The sequence below is a fragment of the Phoxinus phoxinus genome, assembly GCF_949152265.1.
Source record: "Phoxinus phoxinus genome assembly, chromosome: 13".
NCBI classification, from domain to species: Eukaryota; Metazoa; Chordata; class Actinopteri; order Cypriniformes; family Leuciscidae; genus Phoxinus; species Phoxinus phoxinus.
The window spans coordinates 4947869-4970245 of record NC_136888.1 but is presented as its reverse complement, the minus strand read 5'-3'; the positions used below and the strand labels follow the sequence as shown (position 1 = coordinate 4970245).

At 42.8% G+C, this 22377-nt stretch overlaps 1 protein-coding gene across 1 annotated transcript in view; it reads right to left on the bottom strand.

Moving 5' to 3' along the window:
* Positions 1–1238: 1238 nt before the first annotated feature.
* Positions 1239–22377, bottom strand: part of LOC307008942 (ornithine decarboxylase-like) — a 42884-nt gene continuing 21745 nt past the window's right edge. Inside the window, exons 2-11 of the mRNA XM_079632271.1 lie at positions 19877–20010; positions 18647–18780; positions 17847–18020; positions 17547–17719; positions 9171–9387; positions 8999–9082; positions 8740–8902; positions 4973–5088; positions 4660–4874; positions 1239–1978 (exon numbers count right to left, since the gene is read on the bottom strand). Of these exons, the coding sequence (XP_079488397.1) occupies positions 1840–1978; positions 4660–4874; positions 4973–5088; positions 8740–8902; positions 8999–9082; positions 9171–9387; positions 17547–17719; positions 17847–18020; positions 18647–18748 (1383 nt within the window). The 5' untranslated portion in view covers positions 18749–18780; positions 19877–20010 and the 3' untranslated portion in view covers positions 1239–1839. The remainder of the gene's footprint in view (positions 1979–4659; positions 4875–4972; positions 5089–8739; positions 8903–8998; positions 9083–9170; positions 9388–17546; positions 17720–17846; positions 18021–18646; positions 18781–19876; positions 20011–22377) is intronic.

The window sequence follows — 22377 nt, the reverse complement described above, 5'->3', positions numbered from 1 at the left end:
AAAGATGCAAGGCGAGTCCGCAGAGTCGCGATTGGCATCATGTCGCAGTGATGGCAGCCGCCATCACCGAGAGCGAGAGCTGCATGTTCCTCGCCCAAGCAGGAAACACACAGTTCGTGGTGGTCCCCGTCGATGAGCGCGGCTCGGCAGGAGCCGCAGGAAACGCGAGACATCTTTAAAAAGACACTCGTTGCTCTTTTGTGAGGAAAAAATGTGTGCCGCGGTAGGCGAACACACACACAAAACACACACAAAACTGAAAGGATATTCCACGCCGGAGAAGCGCAGCAGGGAACGGCGGCTGAAGGCGGCGATGACCAGCGGCTTCAGGTAAGGGCTCGTCCTGCTGAGGTGCTTGTTCCAAACGGCTGTGGCGGCTCGAATCAATCCAGCGATGCGTGCAGCTTCGTTGAATTTAAGAAAATCGGCGTGTTAGACAGCTATGCTCGTATTTATAGGCCTAGGCCACGCCTGTTTGGGCGGGAGGTGACGCAGAAGGGCGCGAAGCGCCCTCATTGGTCAGCGTCCTGGCCTCGCATAGGCTGTGCTTTTCTGGCAGAGCAGCCAATGGGTGAGCTGTATTGCTCCGCCTAGGTTGTATGCTTCAGAAAAGCGTTTTACATTATTACAAAATTAAGGATTAATTTTAGGCTTCAATCTCGACAAAGAAATATCTTTCCCGTAGCGTTCTTCGACGCAGTACGAGAGAACTCTACGTAAGAGAACAATTGTTTTAGCTAGCTCACTGTTATGATCCCATATTGGCTGATCTTATCTCTCCTGGATTTTCCTCAGACGCGCGTCTAATAATCTGTGAGACGTCTCTGACAGACCCGATCTTGTCACCTCAAATCGGCAAGGTTTAGCAAATATGCTTCCTGTAATTACGGTTTACTTAAAATCTTTCCGTGAGCACTTTCCAGTGCTCGACTGACTTCCTCAGGTTTCAGAGATTTTGAGTAAACCTAATTAATCGGTGTGGCTCTTCGGTCCACGGTGTGGCTCTTCCGTCCACGGTGTGGCTCTTCCGTCCACTTTTACGAGCTAGTTTTCGGCATAAAATTTACTTGACTTTCTCAGGTTACAATGATCAGTCGTCAAATCCGTTGTATTCAGGATCAGAAGAAAACCTCAAGGAGTCGCACTTCTGAGTTCTGACACCAATTGTTGTGGCAAAAAACAATAACTAACAAATGAAAACAACATCTCGGCAGTAAGAAGCAGTATGATTCCAAATTGTCCTTAAAGATGGTTTATTCATTCTTGCAAGAATGGTTCTCAGATTCCAACCATACAGTCCAGCTGTAGGCGGGAGTGAGACCCAGAGGAGGGGTTCTGCTGGTAGTTTTATAATGCTCTCATCAAAGCTATCTTAACAACAAAAGGAACTAAGGACCCATTGGTTGTCTTAACCCCTCCCCAGCTCGGGAATCTTCTCACCCCTGTCACACACACACCCTCCAGCTGTATCAACATCATAATACAGCTCAAAATACAGACAACATTAATTTGTTAAATCATGAAGAACAAAATAAGAAATAAAAGATAAAAATTGCCATCACAGTACATATATATATATATAAATAAAAAATAAATGAGTAGAAAAAAAAACTAAATTAAAAAACAGCCACAGGACTTTCAGACAATAATGTGCGTCTTTCAGGTCTGCAACTTTTACAAACAAGAGGCAAAAGAGCTGCATTTAGAATAGTTAATTAAACTTATGTTGTAACTTAAAAGCACAAATTTGGAAATGGACCCCAAGACAGTGTTTAGGTGTGAAAAGCATGATGAACGCTGTCTGAATGAGAACTGGCTCTAGCCGTGGTGGTCAGAGAGTTACAGCACGTGAGCAGGGCTTGGCTTGGCTGGCACGTCCAGGCTGCTCTCGCGGCCGCAGTGAGATGGCATGTTTCCAGCGCTCTGCTCCTCCGCGGGAAGAGGAATCCTCTGGTCACGGATCTGCTGCATGCACTGCCTACAACCAAAGATCAGTCCGTCAAAAACAGCCTTTTCCAGTAACGATTCTTTTAGTACCACAATTGGTAACACTTTACAATAAGGTTCATTAGTTAATGCATTAACTAACATTAACAAAGATAAATAAATAATCTAACAAATATTGCTAATTGTTTATGTTAGTTAATATAAATACAGCTGTTCAGTTTGTTCATGTTAGTTCAAAGTACATTAATGTTAACAAACACAACCTTTGATTATATTCATATATTAGTAAATGTTCAAATTAAAGGGATAGTTCACTTTGAAATAAAATTTTGGTATGTTTTAGCTTACCTCAAGTGCATCCAAGATGTAGGTGTCTTTGTCACCGCAGAAGTTTCAATTTTGATATTTTTAGGTCAAACCGTTCTTGTCTGTCAGTCATATAATGCAGGTCTATAGGTACTGTCTCCAAAAGCATGCAGAGAAAAGTCCAAATTAAAAAATTCCCCATCGTAAGTGCACATTGATGGCCTAAGACACGAAACAAGCGGTTTGTGTGAGAAAACGAACAGTATTTATATAGTTTTTATCTCCTTTACACAACCACGTCCAAGTGATCTGTTTACTTAGTCTGCGCAAGCGCCGTAAAGCGCCGGAAGTGGTCTCTCGAGCGTGTACGTCACTCATTGTTTACACAGAGATTTCGGCAGTGTTACCTTTCACAGTGAGGAGCTAAACTTATTTAGTTTCACATTGGTTTTACTACATATCTCTCTCATGTAAAACTATTCTTACCAAATGGTGCCCATATAAAAAAGTAGTAGTTATAGAAATTCAAGTAACCACCCAAAAAATTGGTTTTACTAACTTACATCAAAAATACATTTTATTGTTCAGTTCATGTAATGCCAGCTTTACAAATTGTTCACATACCTCCGTTGGATGCGAAAACACCATAGGTACAGCTGATGATGACAGTACTATGCGATCCTCTCCTTGTTTTATAAAATCATCAGGGGAAAAATTATCGCTGCAGACCCTCCGCAACTTTAGTAAGTTTGTGTGTGTTGATATCCAGCCGAAGAGCAATCAACCATAACTTCAAGATAGATGGCTTACAAACTGCTTGCGCAGACTAAGTAAACAGATCACTTGGACGTGGTTGTGTAAAAGAGATAAAAACAATATAAATACTGTTCGTTTTCTCACACAAACCGCTTGTTTCGTGTCTTAGGCCATCAATGTGCACTTACGATGGGGAATTTTTTAATTTGGACTTTTCTCTGCATGCTATTAGAGACATCTCTGCATGCTTTTGGAGCCAGTACCTATATGCCTGCATTATATGACTGACAGACAAGAACGGTTTGACCTACAAATATCAAAATTGAAACTACTGCGGAGACAAAGACACCTACATCTTGGATGCACTTCAGGTAAGCTAAAACATACCAAAATTTAATTTCAAAGTGAACTATCCCTTTAATATTATCTAAGATTAATAAATGCTGTAGAAGTATTCTTAGTCTTAGTGTTCATTCTTAGTCCACGTTAACTAAGGTAGTTAACTAATGAACCTTATGTCAGATCTGCTTCTGTGTCTTGTGCTCTGTGGGACTTTTATGTTGTAGTTTCTTTGTCTAGTTTCTGTAGTCTTTCCTGTGTCCTGTTTCCTGTGGTTAGGTTGTAGTTTTGTAGTCTTTTACATTTTCATTAGTCTGCTCCAGGTGTGTCATTTTCCCTCGTTAAGCTCGTTTACCCCTTTGTTTAAATAGCCCTTGTTTTCTCTGGTTCTCTGTCGGTCGTTGTTTCATGTCATGCAGGTGTCTCCAGTTCCCCGTGGTTTCTTTGTTTTTCTCAGTGTTATTTAGTTTTTCAAGTAAGTTATGATTGTTTATTTTCATTAAAATCTCTCTGCATTTGGATCCTTCAACTCTGCCTGCCGTCTTTGATTCCCCCGTCCCGTGACACCTTATTGTAAAGCGTTACTCAATAATCATACTTTTTGTTTGGAAAGCAGCATTATTTTGAGATATTAAAAATATTATTTGTATCATTTTAAACTAAATATTTAAGAAATTCAGTGTTATTTTAGATGGTACTGAGCATTTTAGTAAGGTGTTTGGTCTACGTCAAACGAAAGAACTTAAAGGGTAACTAAACCCTAAAACTTTTTTTAGTTAATGATCTGTAAAGGCCATTGCACACTGAGTCGAACCCGTTTCGATTTTTTTTATGACGGACAAAAGTTTCGGAGGCAGTGTGCAAGCGTGATTGACTTAACGTGGGGTCGTATTTATTTTTTAACGTGCGAAAATTTCGGATGCGAATTTCGGACTCAGTGTGCAATGGCCTTAAGACTGGGGCTTTATTAATGCTGTTCATTGATTCAAGTCATTTTTTTTGACATTTGGGTATAAAGTGTTTTATTTCTACAATATATGGTGTAAAAACGTCTGAGTGCTGCCCTCTTCAGGTTGAACGGTGGCTACTGCAGTTGAATTTTCCTATTGGCAGTTGTGGTACCCTGTGATGTAAGAGGGTACCAGCTAACCACACCCTTGCCTACAGAGAGATACGTCTCAGGTGCACACACCCCCTCCACCCCCTCCACTCAAATATTGCCAGTGGGTGGAGTCAGGCTCTGACCAGGGGTTTAGTTACCCTTTAAAGAACAGTTAACATCATGAAAATGACTTCCCAAACCCAACTTACCAGGCTGTTCGGGACATGATGTAGTAAATGTCGGGTTTCTGGAAGCCATTGAAGGTGGAGAATGCGGCTACAGTGTAGGCACCCATGTTCTCGAACAGCAGCCAGTCGCCCACCTGCATGTCCGGCAGGCTGCAATGCTCCATGATGCGGTCCAGCCCATCACAGGTGGGTCCCCAAATACTGCATGGGTACATGCGCTCATCAGGCTTGGGTTTCTACAAGAGTGTACGGGTTAGTTTTAGAGAATAAAAACCATCATAAAAAAAAAAAAAAAAAAAAGACAATCTGATGGGCTAAAACTAAATTTCCACACCTTGTGTAGAATGGACAAGACATGCGCATGGTCGAACAGAATGCCGTTAAAGGAACCATGAACGCCATCATTCACGTAGTACATCAAGGTTCGGTCATTGGTCCCATCCTCTTTTTCTGAAGTGGGAAATTTTTTTAAAATCAAGTTAGTCATCACATTTATTCATATGGCAGAAGACAAGTGTTATTATTCAGCTCAAGTCAGTTCAATGTTGATTCAATTCAGTTCAATAACAGTGACGATGCTGCAAACCCATCACAACCCATCTCAATTCAGTTCAAATTTTCTTATTCGATGGTGTCAGTGCAGTTAAATCATTTACATTTACATTTAGTCATTTAGCAAACGCTTTTATCCAAAGCGACTTACAACAGAGGACTACAGCAAGCGAGTCATCATGAAGAGGCAAAAATAACGCAAGAAGTGCTCAAAATACAAAGTTCTGGCATTGCTCAGAGTAGCATAAGCCAAACAAGGGAGGATTAAAGAGATGAGTTTTCAGTTGTCTTTTGAATGTGGTCAGGGATTCTGCATTCCGGACGAGGGTAGGGAGATCATTCCACCAGCAAGGAACCGTGAATGAGAATGTTCTGGAGAGTGATTTTGTGGCTCTCTGTGATGGTACCACGAGACGTCGCTCATTGACCGATCGCAGGCTTCTGGTAGGGATGTAGACTCGTAGGAGCGAGTGAAAGTAGGAGGGAGCTGAGCCTGTGGGTGATCTGTAAGCAAGCGTCAATCCCTTGAACTTGATGCGAGCAGCGAGTGGTAGCCAGTGCAGAGAGATGAACAGAGGAGTGACGTGGGCCCTTTTGGGCTCGTTGAAGACAAGACGGGCTGCAGCATTCTGGATAATTTGTAGAGGTTTAGTAGCACATGATGGAAGACCGGCCAGAAGAGCATTGCAGTAATCAAGCCTAGAGATAACCAAGGCCTGGGCGAGAAGTTGTGTTGCATGCTCAGTTAGAAAGGGCCTGATCTTCCTGATGTTGTGCAGTGCAAACCTGCATGATCGAGCTGTCTATGTGATGTGGTCTGTGTAGGTCAGATGCTCATCAAATGTTACTCCAAGGTTTCTGACCGACCTTGATGGGGTGATTAAAGTTGAATCTAGCTGGATAGTGAAGTCGTGCTGTAGAGACGGATTGGCAGCGAGGACGAGAAGCTCAGTCTTTGCCAGGTTGAGCTGCAGGTGATGTTCCTTCATCCATGCCGAGATGTCCGCCAGGCAGCTTGAGATACGTGCAGCTACTGTGGGATCATCAGGTTGAAATGAGAGGTAGAGCTGGGTGTCATCAGCATAGCAATGGTAAGAGAAGCCATGTGCCTGTATGATGGGTCCCAGTGATGTGGTGTAAATGGAGAAGAGGAGCGGTCCAAGAACTGAACCCTGAGGAACCCCTGTAGTCAGTTGATGTGCTTTGGATAACTCGCCACTCCATGCGACCCTGAATGACCTACCTGTGAGATAGGACTCAAACCAGTGGAGAGGAGTTCCTGTGATGCCCAGTGATGAGAGGGTGGACAGGAGGATCTGATGATTCACAGTGTCGAAGGCAGCAGACAGATCCAGGAGAATGAGAACTGATCATTTGGAGGCAGCTTTTGCGATCCGTAGGGCTTCTGTGACTGACAGAAATGCAGTCTCGGTTGAATGCCCTTTCTTGAAGCCAGATTGGTTTACATCTAGTTGGTTGGTCAGAGAGAGGAAAGATGATACTTGGTTGAAGGCAACTCGTTCAAGTGTTTTCGCAATGAATGGTAGGAGAGAGACAGGTCTGTAATTCTCTAAGAGTGATGTGTTTAATGTCGGTTTCTTAAGCAGTGGAGTTATTTGAGCCTCCTTGAATGCTGTAGGAAAAGTGCCAGTGTGGAGCGATGAGTTGATGATGTGTTTGAGTGCTGGTAGAAGTGTGGGAGAGATGGCTTGTAGAAGGTGTGAGGGGATGGGATCTAGAGGGCAGGTGGTGGGGTGACTGGAGAGGAGAAGTTTAGATACTTTTTCCTCGGTTAGTGGAGAGAAGGAGGAGAGAAGGTTTTTGGGAGTGGGAGGGGTTGGACTGGGTTCCTGTGTGTGTGGAGCTGAGAACTGACTGCTGATAGTTGTTGTTTTGTTGGTAAAGAAGTTAGCAAAATCATCAGCAGTTAAAGAGGAGGTGGGTGGTGGTGGAGGTGGACAGAGGAGAGAGTTGAATGTCTTGAAAAGAGTTTGTGTGTTAGCGGTGCTGTTGATCTTGTTGTGGAAATAAGAAGATTTTGCAGCATGAACATCAGCAGAAAAGGAAGAGAGCAGAGATTGATACATACTAAGGTCAGTTGTGTCTTTTGATTTGCGCCATTTCCTCTCTGTTGCCCTGAGTTTAGTCCGGTGTTCATGAAGAACCTCAGATAACCAGGGGTTAGAGGGAGTAGTACGTGCTGGCCTGGAGGAGATAGGGCAGATATTGCCTAAAGAAGAAGTTAAAGTGGAGCATAAAGTATCTGTTGCGGTATTAACATCCAGAGATGAGAATTGTGAGTGTGAGGGGAGAGAAGATGACACAGCAGAGGAAAGATGGGAGGGAGAGAGTGAGCGCAGGTTTCATCTGAAAGTAACTGGTAGGGGGGTTGGTGGAGCATTGGTAGAGAGTTGTAGATTGAAAGTAATGAGGAAATGATCAGAAACATGGAGAGGTTTCACCAAAATGTTGTCCGTGATGCAGTTGTGTGTGTATACCAGGTCCAGTTGGTTGCCTGATTTGTGAGTACCTATGGTGATGAGCCGTTTGAGATCGAATGAGGCTAGGAGAGAGATGAAGTCTGTTGCATTCGGCTTGTCTAGATGAATGTTGAAATCACCAAAGGCTACAAGTGGGGTGCCATCCTCAGGGAAGGAAGACAGCAGCACATCCAGCTCTTGTGACGCAGATTAGCAGTATTGCGCTGCCTTCTGTGCGTGATGAGAGAGCGTCGTCGAGAGACAACAGGAATGTATTGAAAGCACATATTGAGTAAGGGAGATACTATACCAGTGTGAAAGGAAGAGGGAGAAGAGGATACTTAAGTGCCTTTTAGGTGTCCTTGCTCGGTGGAGTCGCGCAGGTAGAGTCGATGGTCTTTACCCGAGTCGGTCTTCACACGAGGAGAGCTGAACGCTACCGCTGACGCTTCCGCGACAGCGCGCACACAACAGAAATATAGGCTAGTGCTTTCAAACGCCTGAGTGAGGACAGCTGTCTCTCCAAGCAATTAACACAGGCAAAGCAAATACTCCGAAAATGGGAGAAATCGAAACTGCTTGTTGGACAGCTACACTTAAGTGCTATAAAATTTTAACTGCAATACTTTTCAGACGCGGCTGTTATGTAAAGTAGTCACGCGTCTAGTTAAAATACAGATTTGTTTGAAGGTAAAAATGTACAAATAACCACAGAATCGAAAATAGCCCTACTTTCTGGAAAATAATACACTGAACAACAAGAGAACTGAATATTAAGAAAAAACCACTTGCGCGCTCTTGTCCTTCCCGCAGACTGACGCTTTGTCCTGTGAGAAGATTCTCAAAGATAATTGTGAGACTTTTGTCGAAACAATTAAAAACTATATTCTAGGGATGGCCCGATACCACTTTTTCCAGGCCGAGTCCGATACCGATACTTTCATTTTTGGTAATGAGGAAATGATCAGAAACGTGGAGATCGATAATATTGCCGAAATCGAAATCGATAATATTGCTGAATATTAAGCGCATATTAGAAACAAACATGGTTTTGGATGTTAGCTTTTACCGTCAGAGGCCGATTGCTCCTTCATGATGACCTTTTTGGCAATGATGTTGACCGCCAGCGTGTATGCAGACGCCACGTAAAAGCGGCCAGGTTCAGAAATGATCCTCACGCCGGAGTCAGCAGGGAAGTATTTATCCAGTGCAGGGTTAATCACAGCAGCGATCTGCAAACCACAAAAAACAAACAAAAGTTTATCATATAAACGTCTTCGATCACCCAAAGTTATGATGCTGATTAAAAAATAATAATAAAAAAATACCTCTTCAAATTTCAGTTTGGTGTCATCTGAGCCTGGAAAGCCTCCGCCAATATCAAGCAGGGTCATGTTATATCCCAGCTCCGCCTGGTGGACAATGCATTTTTCAGATTAATTATGCACTGTGGCAGAAATGAGTGTGTTTTTTGAATTTCTACAGCAAAAGGCCACTCACCCCCATGTCAAAAACACAGCGTGCATCTGAGATGGCCTGCCTGTATGTCTCAGGATCAGTGCATCCGCTGCCCACATGGAAACTGACCCCGATCACATCCAGCCCAAGCTCCTTGGCCCTCTCCAGCAACAGCCGGCTGCTCTTCAGCGTGGCACCAAACTTCACACTTAACCGGCACATGGCCTTTGAGTCGTCAGTGGCGATACGGAGAACCAGTCTGCAGACACAGAGAATGGGTTTAATGGTCATGAAAACCTTGTCATACTGCACAAAATCTTCCTTTTTTGTTATTAGTCTGTAGTTGTCAACTGATATTTGGGATTTTTTTTTACATTATCGGCACAAGTCTTTCTGTTTGGCCGATAAGTGTGACTTTAATTTTGATTGAGAATACCTGAGCACAGGCTTAGTCTTCATTATTTTACCGTATTTATTTAACAGTTCATTTCTTAAGTTTAACAGATTTGTTATATTAAAAAATGTTTCCTAGTTGAAATTTTTCTAAATATTTACTAAAATAATTAAGTTGTATGTAAGATATAATTGCAGTAATTGTTATGCTTGTTTACTATCAATACATTTAATAGTCTGATTTTATATTAGCTTTATTATGTCACGATACACACACGGGAGAAGGTAAGATCCAATCGCAGTACTTTATTGGGTAATCCACAATCGTAAATCCAGTCCAGGCAAGGGTCAAAAACCATACAAGCAATCCAAAACAAGAAACAAACCAAAAACAAGACGAGAAACAGACCTCAGGAAGTGTGTAGACATTAAACAAGGACTCCGTGACCAGTGTTGGGTAAGTTACTTAAAAAAAGTAATTAGTTACAGTTACTAGTTACTTCTCACAAAAAGTAACTGAGTTAGTAACTGAGTTATATCATTACAAAAGTAACTAATTACTAGAGAAAGTAACTATTGCGTTACTTAGAGAATTTTTTTTTAAATATGTGAAATAGGTTGGATACCCCTAATATTAAATATGTTAAATGAATGAAATGGTCACTAAATAGAACAAATTATTATTATAAAACATTGTACACTAATCTACGCTAGTTTAATGTTGCATGTGGGACAATGTGAGAAACATTAAATATTAAAATATTTTCTATAGTGAAACAACAAAACACAATCGATGGTTTAGAACTTTTAATACCCTATTTCACGACTGGCCAAAAAAAAAAAATAGTAGTAAAAAAATATACATATACTCTTTGTTGTGCAAATTAACATGATAAAACCTTTACAACTGGTAGTAGACATACTGTATCTTGAAGTATTTTCTTCCTCACAAAAGTAAACAGTTTAACTAAAAGTGTTATCAATATACAATACTGAACAATGTAAAAACATAAATAATAATAATAATAAAATATAATATTTTGGGGTTTGATTTTTATAACCTGAGAACGTCATCATCAGAGGTTATTTATAGTTAGGGAAAGTTAGGCATTTCTTTGGCCAATCTGCAAAAAAAAATTCTTACCAATAGCTTTTTTTACCATGTGTTCCTATCTGTGTCTAGTAACACCTCCCAATTTATCCACGGCCAAATCCTCGGGGAAACGCCTGGAGAGGCCATCAAAGTTGGGATGCCCAGAGGGCCTGGGTACCAAAAAAAAAAAAAAAAAAAAATTGAAAAAAAAAATCTCAAAATGAGATGTCTAACTATGGGTTTTTAGGGGTGCTGAATCTATCCCAGCCATTAGTTTTGAGTAAAAATGACTCCAAATCCATACAAAATCCATAAAAATGTTTAAAACCATTACAAAACAAAACTTCCTAAATCAGTTTAAAATTTACCAAACCTCATCCAACTCCCCTGCATCTCCCTCACTCCTGTTATCATCTGGCTGGTTGATGTTCTGGCAAGAGTTACCATGACAGTTCCCACAAACAGAAATACACTTGACTCCTAGCTGCACCTGAGAGTGTCACAGTCCTCAGCACAGTTGCAGCTGACAAACTTCAGAAGGTGGTCCGGTGCAATGGGACCACCTCTGTTGTAGGGACTGGTGCATAACCTTGTTCTCCTTGTTTCCATCCATACCCAAGGACATCCAGTTATGGACTTTGTCAAGTCAAGTCACCTTTATTTATATAACGCTTTTTACAATACAGATTGTATCAAAGCAGCTTCACAGTGATAATATGAAAATAATACAACAAAGTTTGCTTCTAGAAGAACATTGCGTCATCGTCCACCTTAAGTAAGGTAGATCAATAATATTGTTGAATATTAAATGTCCCCAACTAAGCAAGCCAACAGCCAAGGCAACAGTGGCAAATAACCAAAACTCCATCAGTGACAGAATGGAGAAAAAAGCCTTGGAAGATCCCAGGCTCAGTCGGGGGCCAGTTCTCCTCTGGCCAATCAACAGAACCTCTCCGGGAGGGCCACCCGGATCTTTCCAACATCGTAAGATGTGTCTTTAGCTGTTGTGAGAAAAAACGGGTGGTTTGCCCTATGATGGACCAGCATAACCACAACGTCAGTGTCCTCGGCCCTCACCTCAACAGAGGACTCTATTGCCTCATTTAGTGCTGCACACACGATAGAAGTGTCAGCATCATCAGAGCATTGGTGTACACCCCGAAAGCCAAAAATACTCAGACTTATAAAACCGTGCGTATGCCAGAACCTGCGCAGAATTCACTTTATAAATCCCAGTCAGCGGAAGACTGTGCACACATGCGTCTCCTCCCCGAAATAACCTTACAACGCCTAGTTTTACTATGCATATCCTCATCTGCATATCATTTGCATATGATTATTCATCCACATGTTTAACGGTACAAGACATTAGGAAAATATGAAATACGGATGTGCCGTCACATTACATTAATAAAAATGATTTAGTAGCCTCTCCTTGTCATGATTCTAGTCAGTGTTCCCGTCTTGTTCCATGTTTAGCAGCTCCCCATTATGTTTAATGTTTATTAGTCTCCCCAGGTGTTTCCTATTAGCCATGCCCTCTTGTTTTCTTGTTTAGCTTGTCTACTTCTGTATTTACGCCCTGTGTCTAGTTTCAATCTTTGTCAGTTCTTAACGTTGTTTGTTCTGGTCAACTCTGTTGAGTCTTGTTCCTGAGTCTGAGTCTATATTTATGTAGTTATAAGTTTATTTAATAAAGTAATGCTGCACGTGGATCCTGCTTCCTCCTCTGCTTCAAACTACCGTGACAGAAGAACTGACCATAACATGGATCCAGCAGATTGTCTCTTCCGCCTCCGCCAGGGTAACCGTCCGATGGAGGAATATGTGAAGGAGTTTTGTGAGCTTTGCCATGGGGTGGACTTTAATGATGCTGTCTTAAAGAACATATTTGGCCATGGACTTAATAAGTTTCTTCATTTCCTCATGCCTGACGATACCCCTCACTACACTCTAGTGCAATATATTGGCTTTGCCCTTTTATTGAGCGGTTCGCCATTTACTGTGGGCTTTGCGGATGAGGAACCCCGCAAGCTCACAGTATCTCCTAAGCCTGAGCCAGTTCATGTCATGCTCTTTGGCAACTCCAGTACTCACACCGCTCGCCAGCACACCAGAGCCTCATCGGATCTGCCCCGTCATGGCCGCCAGTCCAGAGTCTCGTCCCGCCAAGACCACTCTTCCGGAGTTTCGTCCAGTCTTGACCACCCTTCCGGAGTCTCGTCCAGCCGTGACCACCCTTCCGGAGTCTCGTCCAGCCGTGACCACCCTTCTGGAGTCTCGTCCAGCCGTGACCACGCTTCTGGAGTCTCGTCCAGCCGTGACCACCCTTCCGGAGTTTCGTCCAGTCTTGACCACCCTTCCGGAGTCTCGTCCAGCCGTGACCACCCTTCCGGAGTCTCGTCCAGCCGTGACCACCCTTCCGGAGTCTCGTCCAGCCGTGACCACCCTTCTGGAGTCTCGTCCAGCCGTGACCACCCTTCCTGAGTCTCGTCCAGCCGTGACCACCCTTCCGGAGTCTCGTCCAGCCGTGACCACCCTTCCGGAGTCTTGTCCAGCCGTGACCACCCTTCCGGAGTCTTGTCCAGCCATGACCACCCTTCCGGAGTCTCGTCCAGCCGTGACCACCCTTCCGGAGTCTCGTCCAGCTGTGACCACCCTTCTGGAGTCTCGTCCAGCCGTGACCACCCTTCTGGAGTCTCGTCCAGCCGTGACCACCCTTCCGGAGTCTCGTCCAGCCGTGACCACCCTTCCGGAGTCTTGTCCAGCCGTGACCACCCTTCCGGAGTCTCGTCCAGCCGTGACCACCCTTCCGGAGTCTCGTCCTGCCGAGACCACCTTTCCAGAGCTTCTTCACGGCATGCCCGCCACGCCTGAGCCCTCGTCTTCGAACAAGATGGCCGCCACCACGCCTGTGTCTTCGGACAAGATGGCCACCTCGACGCCTGTGTCTTCGGACAAGATGGGCACCTCTACACCTGTGTCTATGCCTGTTTCTTCAGACAAGATAGCCAACTCCACGCCTGTGTCTTCAGTCAAGATGGTAAGATGTGTCTTTAGCTGTTGTGAGGAAGACCGGGTGATTTGCCCTATGATGGACCAGCATAACCATAACGTCTGTGTCCTCAGCCCTCACCTCAACAGAGGACTCTATTGATTCATTTAGTGCTGCACACACGATAGAAGTGTCAGCATCAGAGCATTGTTGTACACTGATCCTACTTCTTTGGAAGGTCTCAGGAAGGAGCAGAATGAGCTGGGCCTTGTTGTGCTTGTTGTCAAGGAACTTTTCCCGTGGAACAATGGTTTTTTTAAGTCTGAACGAATCTGAATGTCACAGCATGCATTTTTTGTACGTCTCAGGTGGTCATGGTCCTTGGTGGAGCTACCGTATCTGTCAAAGATCACAGTAATCCGTAGATGCTTCTCTCCATTGATTTTGGGAGCAGATCTGATGACTTGACCTTGTGCTTGGTTTCCATTGTATCCAGAACAGTTTTCAGCTCAGTAAACAGCCCAGATGGAGAAAGACAATGATGTTGTTAACGCCATAGTTGGATGGTTGGAGGAAGTCAACCCCTTCGATTCCATACGTGACAGGAAGACTCTGGTATCTTTCTCTACGGGGTTCAGCAGCACTCCCGGGGACTCAGTCAATGCTGATCAGGCAGAGGAGGTTGGCAGAGCCATACAGGCCAAGATGGATGGGAAAACTGTTCTGATACAAAGTAGGATCAATGTACACCAATGCTCTGATGATGCTGACACTTCTATCGTGTGTGCATCACTAAATGAGGCAATAGAGTCCTCTGTTGAGGTGAGGGCCGAGGACACCGACGTTATGGTTATGCTGGTCCATCATAGGGCAAACCACCCGTTTTTTCTCACAACAGCTAAAGACACATCTTACGATGTTGGAAAGATCCGGGTGGCCCTCCCGGAGAGGTTCTGTTACATAGCTGATCTTCCTACACAGCTTCTCTGGCTGGGATACCGTATCAGCAATTTCTGGGTATAGCAAACCAACTTTGCTCACCAAGCTCTGCAAGACTGACAAAGCAGAGGGGGCCATGGATGTGTTCAATGACATCAGAGCCAAGAAAAGTGACATCATCAAAGCTGGCTGCGAACTGTTCAACTGTCCGGGCTGCAGCCGGGAGCATCAAGCCTGAGAAACTGCCTCCGACTACAGGAGCTGCAGCACAGCACTCTCTGCGGGCATATCTCCAGACCAGAGATAGGCTACTGCTATAAAGTCTGCTACACTAGTCAACTAGTCTCTCTCCTGTTTACTGAAGTCAGCTGAATCCGGGCCGTATCCAGATCAGAGGATGGACCTGCGGCTGGGCCCATCCACAAAGCATCCCTCATCAGCCCTGTGAAGGCCTCATCGACACGACAGCCATCAGCACTGATCCTCAACAAACCCGTCTACATACCGACGTGATGACTCCGACCTCCAACCAGATGGAACTGGATAAATGTTCTGATCCAATCTAACTTTGCTCACTAGTTTGTGTCATAACTGACCTGTAATGCTGCCTGAATCATAATCATACACTGTTCACTGATTGGCCAGAGGAGAACTGGCCCCCGACTGAGCCTGGGATCTTCCAAGGCTTTTTTCTCCATTCTGTCACTGATGGAGTTTTGGTTATTTGCCACTGTTGCCTTGGCTGTTGGCTTGCTTAGTTGGGGACATTTAATATTCAACAATATTATTGATCTACCTTACTTAAGGTGGACGATGACGCAATGTTCTTCTAGAAGCAAACTTTGTTGTATTATTTTCATATTATCACTGTGAAGCTGCTTTGATACAATCTGTATTGTAAAAAGCGTTATATAAATAAAGGTGACTTGACTTGACAAAGTCCATAACTGGATGTCCTTGGGTATGGATGGAAACAAGGAGAACAAGGTTATGCACCAGTCCCTACAACAGAGGTGGTCCCATTGCACCGGACCACCTTCTGAAGTTTGTCAGCTGCAACTGTGCTGAGGACTGTGACACTCTCAGGTGCAGCTAGGAGTCAAGTGTATTTCTGTTTGTGGGAACTGTCATGGTAACTCTTGCCAGAACATCAACCAGCCAGATGATAACAGGAGTGAGGGAGATGCAGGGGAGTTGGATGAGGTTTGGTAAATTTTAAACTGATTTAGGAAGTTTTGTTTTGTAATGGTTTTAAACATTTTTATGGATTTTGTATGGATTTGGAGTCATTTTTACTCAAAACTAATGGCTGGGATAGATTCAGCACCCCTAAAAACCCATAGTTAGACATCTCAAAAGCTAATATTGGTAAAAAAAAAAAAATTTTTTTAGTTTTTTTTGGTACCCAGGCCCTCTGGGCACCCCAACTTTGATGGCCTCTCCAGGCGTTTCCCCGAGGATTTGGCCGTGGATAAATTGGGAGGTGTTACTAGACACCTATAGGAACACATGGTAAAAAAAGCTATTGGTAAGAAATTTTTTTGCAGATTGGCCAAAGAAATGCTTAACTTTCCCTAACTATTAAGCCAAATTCTAGTCGTGTTTGCCTTACGTCTTCACAACTGGTCAATCAAAGATGTTTTCTGGGAACGTTCCCTGCAGGTTATTTTATATTATAACCATGTAAACTAATTAAAACGTTGCAGATGAAAAACTATATTATGCTCGGACACACTCGGTCTCTCGCGCGAACTGTCGACTTGAGCGCGCTCTCAGACACACTCGGTCTCTCTCACGAACTGTCGACTCGAGCGCGCTCTCGGACACATTCGGTCTCTCTCGCGAACTGTCGACTCGAGCGCGCTCTCGGACACATTCGGTCTCTCTCGCGAACTGTCGACTCGAGTGCGCTCTCGGACACATTCGGTCTCTCTCGCGAACTGTCGACTCGAGCGCGCTCTCGGACACATTCGGTCTCTCTCTCGCTCTGACGACGTTCGCTTCGCTTTTGTCCAGTCTGGCGCCTCGAAACACGCACACACACACACTAGAGAAAAAGTTTGCAGTTCCTATAGCGGAGAGAGAGAGCCCGATCATATGAAAACCGCTTCAGTGAACTCAATTATAGTAACAGCGCATTTTTTTTGTCAGTAACGGTAACTGCGTTGTAAAGGAGGAAACAGTAATTAGTTAGATTACTCGTTACTGAAAAATATAACTCCGTTAGTAACGCCGTTTATTTATAGCGCCATTATTCCCAACACTGTCTGTGACAAACACTAAAACAGACAGGGTATATATACACAGATACTAACAATGTGATAGGGAACAGCTGAGTGCAATGATCTAGTCTGGGTTTCCCCATACTGCCTTTGCGCAGCGCGATTTTATTCTCGCTGAAAGGCAGTCTGGAAACCATGGACCTGATTTTCGCCTCGTTTAGGGAACCAATCACAGAACGGGGAGGGAGCAGCAAGACGATGACGACATCTATGCGACACAACTAAGCAGTTTGTTTATGGATTCAACATGGCAGCAGACGCGAAGCTACCTTTTGATGCAGCCTTAGATATTGTTCTAAGTAGTTTAGAACGCAAGTTTATTTCGAAAAAAGAGCAGTTTTTGGCGTCAGCTTTTGGCGTCTCTACATACGTCATCTGGTATAATGGAAACGATTGGTTATGAGCTACGTACAGGCGCATTTGATAGACATTCAATAAACGGCGCCGGGCATTCGTAAACCACGCCTCAAATACGAGAAAATGCGCATGTGGTTCCCAGACCCAAGTCTCAACGAGAATTGGGTCTGGCGTTAGCCAGGCTAGCAATGATCAGTGATTAGACAGACATGATGATGGGAAACGTAGTACAGGATGATGTGGTGACTGAATGGGGAAGAGACCTCTAGTGGTTACCCAGGGAAACACAAACCAGACACTGTGACGTATTAGAAATGGTAAAGCTTTATTAGAAATGGTTTTCTAGTGACGTTACTCACTTAGCACTATCATGGCATCCTGCAACCTTCATGAGCTCCACGTCGCTGTCAAACGTCATCATCTGCACGCCGTGAGCGGAGGCGTATTTGATCTGAGACACCTGTTTGCAGGGGTTAGCATAGATGATCCTGCTGGAGTCCACACCCACAGACTGCACGAGCTGGATCTCCGTCTAGCAGAAGAGAGGAGGATTGAAAGTCAGGTTAATACAGGATAGTTTTTGCTGCGGAGGTCATTGAGGCACATGGAGAAGTCACATTTGCGATTTAAGGGACTTTGATGAAGAATCTTCCACATACCTTGCTCGCACAGTCGAATCCCGCTCCCAGAGACGCCAGTGTCGTGACAACAGCCCTGCTGTCGTTGCACTTCACTGCGTAGAACGGAGTGACTCTGGGTAAAGCGCGCAACCAACGGAGGTGCTTCTTCATGACGTCACCCAGGTCAGCCACGTAGAAGGCATCTTTGTCATCCTAAAGGGAGAGAAGAGATGCGATCAGAACTCTTGACTGTATTTGCAGCCCCATTTAGGAACCAATGGAGGTATATCAAGATGAATTATAGTGCACGAATCTCATGAAAACGTGACCGTGTCACATTTCATCACAAAAACCATTTGCATAATCAAAAGGAGGCATATTTTTATATTAACATTTATTATTTTTTACAGCAACATCATACTTCCCAGCAGACTGATTGTATTAAGAATTGCAAACATTCTACACGTTTTCTGAAATTGTATGTTAAAATGCACAAATGAGCATTATCTAATTATAAATACACTCATACATTCCAGAACAGAAATCTGAACATTAGATAAAGCCAGATTCAAAATTCTTCTTTTATTTTTTTGACATATTAAAGTTTATTACTTGTCAACAACCAGAAAAAAGTTACCATGTTTTTAGAAATAAAATGAAATAAAATGCCTGATAAAATCAGGCAAAAGATATATGGAGGGAAAAAAACTATCTCTCTCTCTCTCTATATATATATATACCGGTCAAATTTTTTTTTGCCAAATAGCCCCAAATCTCTAAATTGCCTTGCCTTAAGCGGACAGGTAGGAATGCAGGTATATAAAAAAGGGTTAACTCACCGATAAGGACGACTCGTTGATCTTCTGCTCCACGATATCCCGTGCACAGAATCCCTCCTCCAGGAAGGTGAAGTCAAAGTCTGATCCAGTCAGTGTGGTCATCGTGTTTGTTCAAGAATTGATTGCAAAAGAAACTGTAAAAGAAAATGACAGGGGTGTTATAAAATGTGACCTCTAAGATAACAGACTTTACTCTGACAGATAGTCTTTCCTTGAATTCAACAGCCACAGTGTCCTCAAACAAGCACCTTATCTTTGCTCCAATGACCCTGTACAGGAGGACCATCACAGCTACTGTGCCGCTAGTCTCCGCTAATCTCTAGCATTTTAATATCAATGAGATACCATTAGAGTTTGCAATATTTTTTTATATATATTTCACATTGTTGTTTTAACTTTTTATGGTGTAATTTTTTTTTATTTAAAACAATTTTATATAACTTTTTATTTTTTATTTATTTCTGTTTTAGTTATTCTAGCACATCAGGATAAACTAAATGATAATGCGGCTCAGCTCTTTCTTCACCACGACAGACCGGTACATCGACCGCATTACTGCAGAATCTGCACCGATCCGTCTGTCAATCTCCCGTTCCATCCTTCCCCCGGACAACATAGCTCCTAGGGTCATTCGGGTACTCAAACCCCTCCACCACGTTAAGGTGGCAGTTCAAGGAGGGGTATTATTTCGAGAAACATTTTTGTTAAATGGTTTTAGTTACTATAATAACCACAAAGTTTAAGGAAAGCACTCATATACAATTTTTTTAAAGCTTTTAGGATGTTAACACTTAAAATGTAACTAAAAATGTTGTAATTTACTTTATAAAAACATCTTTGCAGGCTGTTATGGAAGCTTGTTTCTGCTACAGAAAAGAAAAAGAAGTAATTGCAACTTTTTATCTTGCAATTCTGACCCTTTTCTCAGAATTATGAGATATAAACTCACAATTGTGAGTTATAAATTCCATTTATGAGGGGAAAAAAACAGACTTTTTTTTCTCAGAATTGCAAGTTTATATCTCTAAGCAACTCATGTTAGCCCATTATCAGGGTTTCATAGCTTCTGACCAAATTTGTTTTTGAGATACACTAAAAAAGATCAACATCTACTAAATGAGCTAAACATTACTAAAATATTCACATTCAGAATGTCCAAGGACTTAAGATCCTATTAATTTCCACAATCTTTTCCTTTTTTTTTTTTTTTTTACACTTTTAATGGCTTACCAAATGAATGGAAGAGATGGAATTATAATATGCTAACAGACGTCAGACAGCCAGGGAGGTTCACTAGTGAAGTTGAATCCTTTGAAATATGCCTCAAGGCCAGGGCCAGTCTGTACTTCTCTCAAGCAAGAATTCTGAAAGGATTAAATGACAAGAAAAATTATATCTTTACAGTCGATGAAAGCCTAAAGAGAATGTAATAAATCAGTCCAATATACAACGTTTCTGGTAAGTCACATTGTGTGTGAAACTTTAATTGCATGTTATAACACAAAATGTGTCTTTTATCGTAACAGACAGACCATATCGTGTAAGATTAGGAAATTGTTTCTCAAGGGAACTGGAACCCACGCGCATTTTTTGGACACGATGCCGGGCATTTACGCAAAGACACAGTAAAATGAGTCCCTCCCCTTCGAAGAGTGCGACTACACCAGTTACCCAATCAGGAGACCCCCTGTTTGCACAAACTGTAACAGGCATTCTAGTCAGCCAATCACTGATCAACTCCAGCCAGCTTCCGATTTCATCTCAGCCAATAGAATGCAGTCATTCTAGTCTAGATGGAAATAGGGGTCCACACGCACCCCCTGGCTTTTTTATGCCACCTGATTTTTTGAAATCCTTAAAATGTCTATTTTCCGAATCTGCCAGTTGCCAAACTGAAATAATACCCCAAAGGATTCTTTCCTAACCCTTTGCTGCACCCGACCGGAACCTGAAAAATCTAAAAAATTATATAGAAATTGGCATAACATTTCAAGTAAACAACACACAGAGACAAATGAACGCATTTCCCCATACAATTCTGACCCCAGGAATTAAATGGAATGGCTAATTTTGAAATGTGACAACATATTGACTCTATTTCTGGACAAAAATAGCAAAAAAGGATGGGGGGTTGCGTCCTACTCTAGATCTGCGCCAACTAAACCGCAGGGTTCAGAAACTCAAGTTCAAGATGCTTACACTAAAAAAGATTGAGTCACAGATTCAGTCCGAGGACTGGTTTGTCACGATAGACTTGAAGGACGCTTACTTCCATTTATCCATCCATCCATCCATCCTCATCACAGGAAGTTTCTGACGTTCGCTTTTCGGGGGCAAAGCGTACCATTATCGGGTTCTTCCGTTCAGCCCAGGTTTGTCACCCTGCACTTTCACAAAATGTGTGGATGCAGCTCTGGCTCCCCTGAGACTCCAGGGCATCCGAGTGTTGATTTATTTCGACGATTGGCTGATTTTAGCTCAGTCCGAGCAGATGGCAGTTCGGCATGGATATGTTGTTCTGTCTAACATGAAGATGCTGGTGTTGAGGCTCAACGCCAAGAAGAGTGTGCTCCTCCCGTCTCAGAGGAACACTTTTCTAGGTGTGGTATGGAATTCGACAACGATGCGGGCACAATTGTCAAGTTGCGACTCACAGAAGCCCTTTCACCAGAAGATAGGGCCGCCAGAGAAAAACTTTGGCCCATTGTTAAAAAAGCCAGGGATGAAGGAAAGAAAGCCTCCTTTCGCGGTGCGTTTGCCTTTATCGACGGAAAAAGTTCAACTACTCTGATGTAAAATAGACCGGTTCTGCGGTTATGGTCTTTATTCTCGTTGAAGGGGAAATAAGGTATAGGCTGTTTTGTTTCGTTTTTAAGTTTATGTGACTACACTTGGGATTCATTTAATTGTCTTCAACTAGACTGTTTGCTCCTTTTATTCCCATGGGCAACACATTTTGTGAAGATCTCGTTGTTCCTCTGGTTGAATTGCAAACTCTGCTGTGTAGATGATAAAGGTTGGCTTTGGCGATGTTCAGTTCGATCGCTCAACTTAATATCTCTATATTGACAGTTTTTTTCTTGACTACCTAAAAATGCTTAGCGACAAGCAAGGTGGTTAAGTAATTACTCTCTAATTTAATTATTTAATTTCGGTTATATATTGTTCCTATTTTAAAAATAGAATTGTTTGTATTTTTTCAGATAAGAGGTACTAAACTTGTTCTTTGTGTATAATGGATTTTAAGTTTCATTCTTTTTCTGTTGTATCCTTAAACGTAAGGGGTTTACATGATGCAGTAAAGAGGAAAGCTGTTTTTTTATTTTGTAAAAGCAGTGAGTCGGATATAATTCTTCTTCAGGAAACACATTCATGTGATATGGATGTAAAATTGTGGAAAAATCAATGGGGACATGCAATTTACTGTAGCCATGGCTCAAGTCATTCTGCTGGAGTTTTCATTTTATTGCACAAATTTAAAGGGCACATACTAGAAGTTAAGTCTTCTGGTGAAGGCAGATGGATTATTTATGGCGATTAAGAAGGATAACTACATCTTTATTTTTTTTAATATTTATGGTTGTAATTCCCGATCTGCCAACAGGTCTCTCTTTTCTCAGATAACCTCTGAAGTGAAAGAAGTAATTATCAAGTACCCAGACTCGTTTGTGATTTTGGGCAGGGTATTAAAATATGTGTGGATGATTCCTCGGACAGACTTCCTCCAAGAA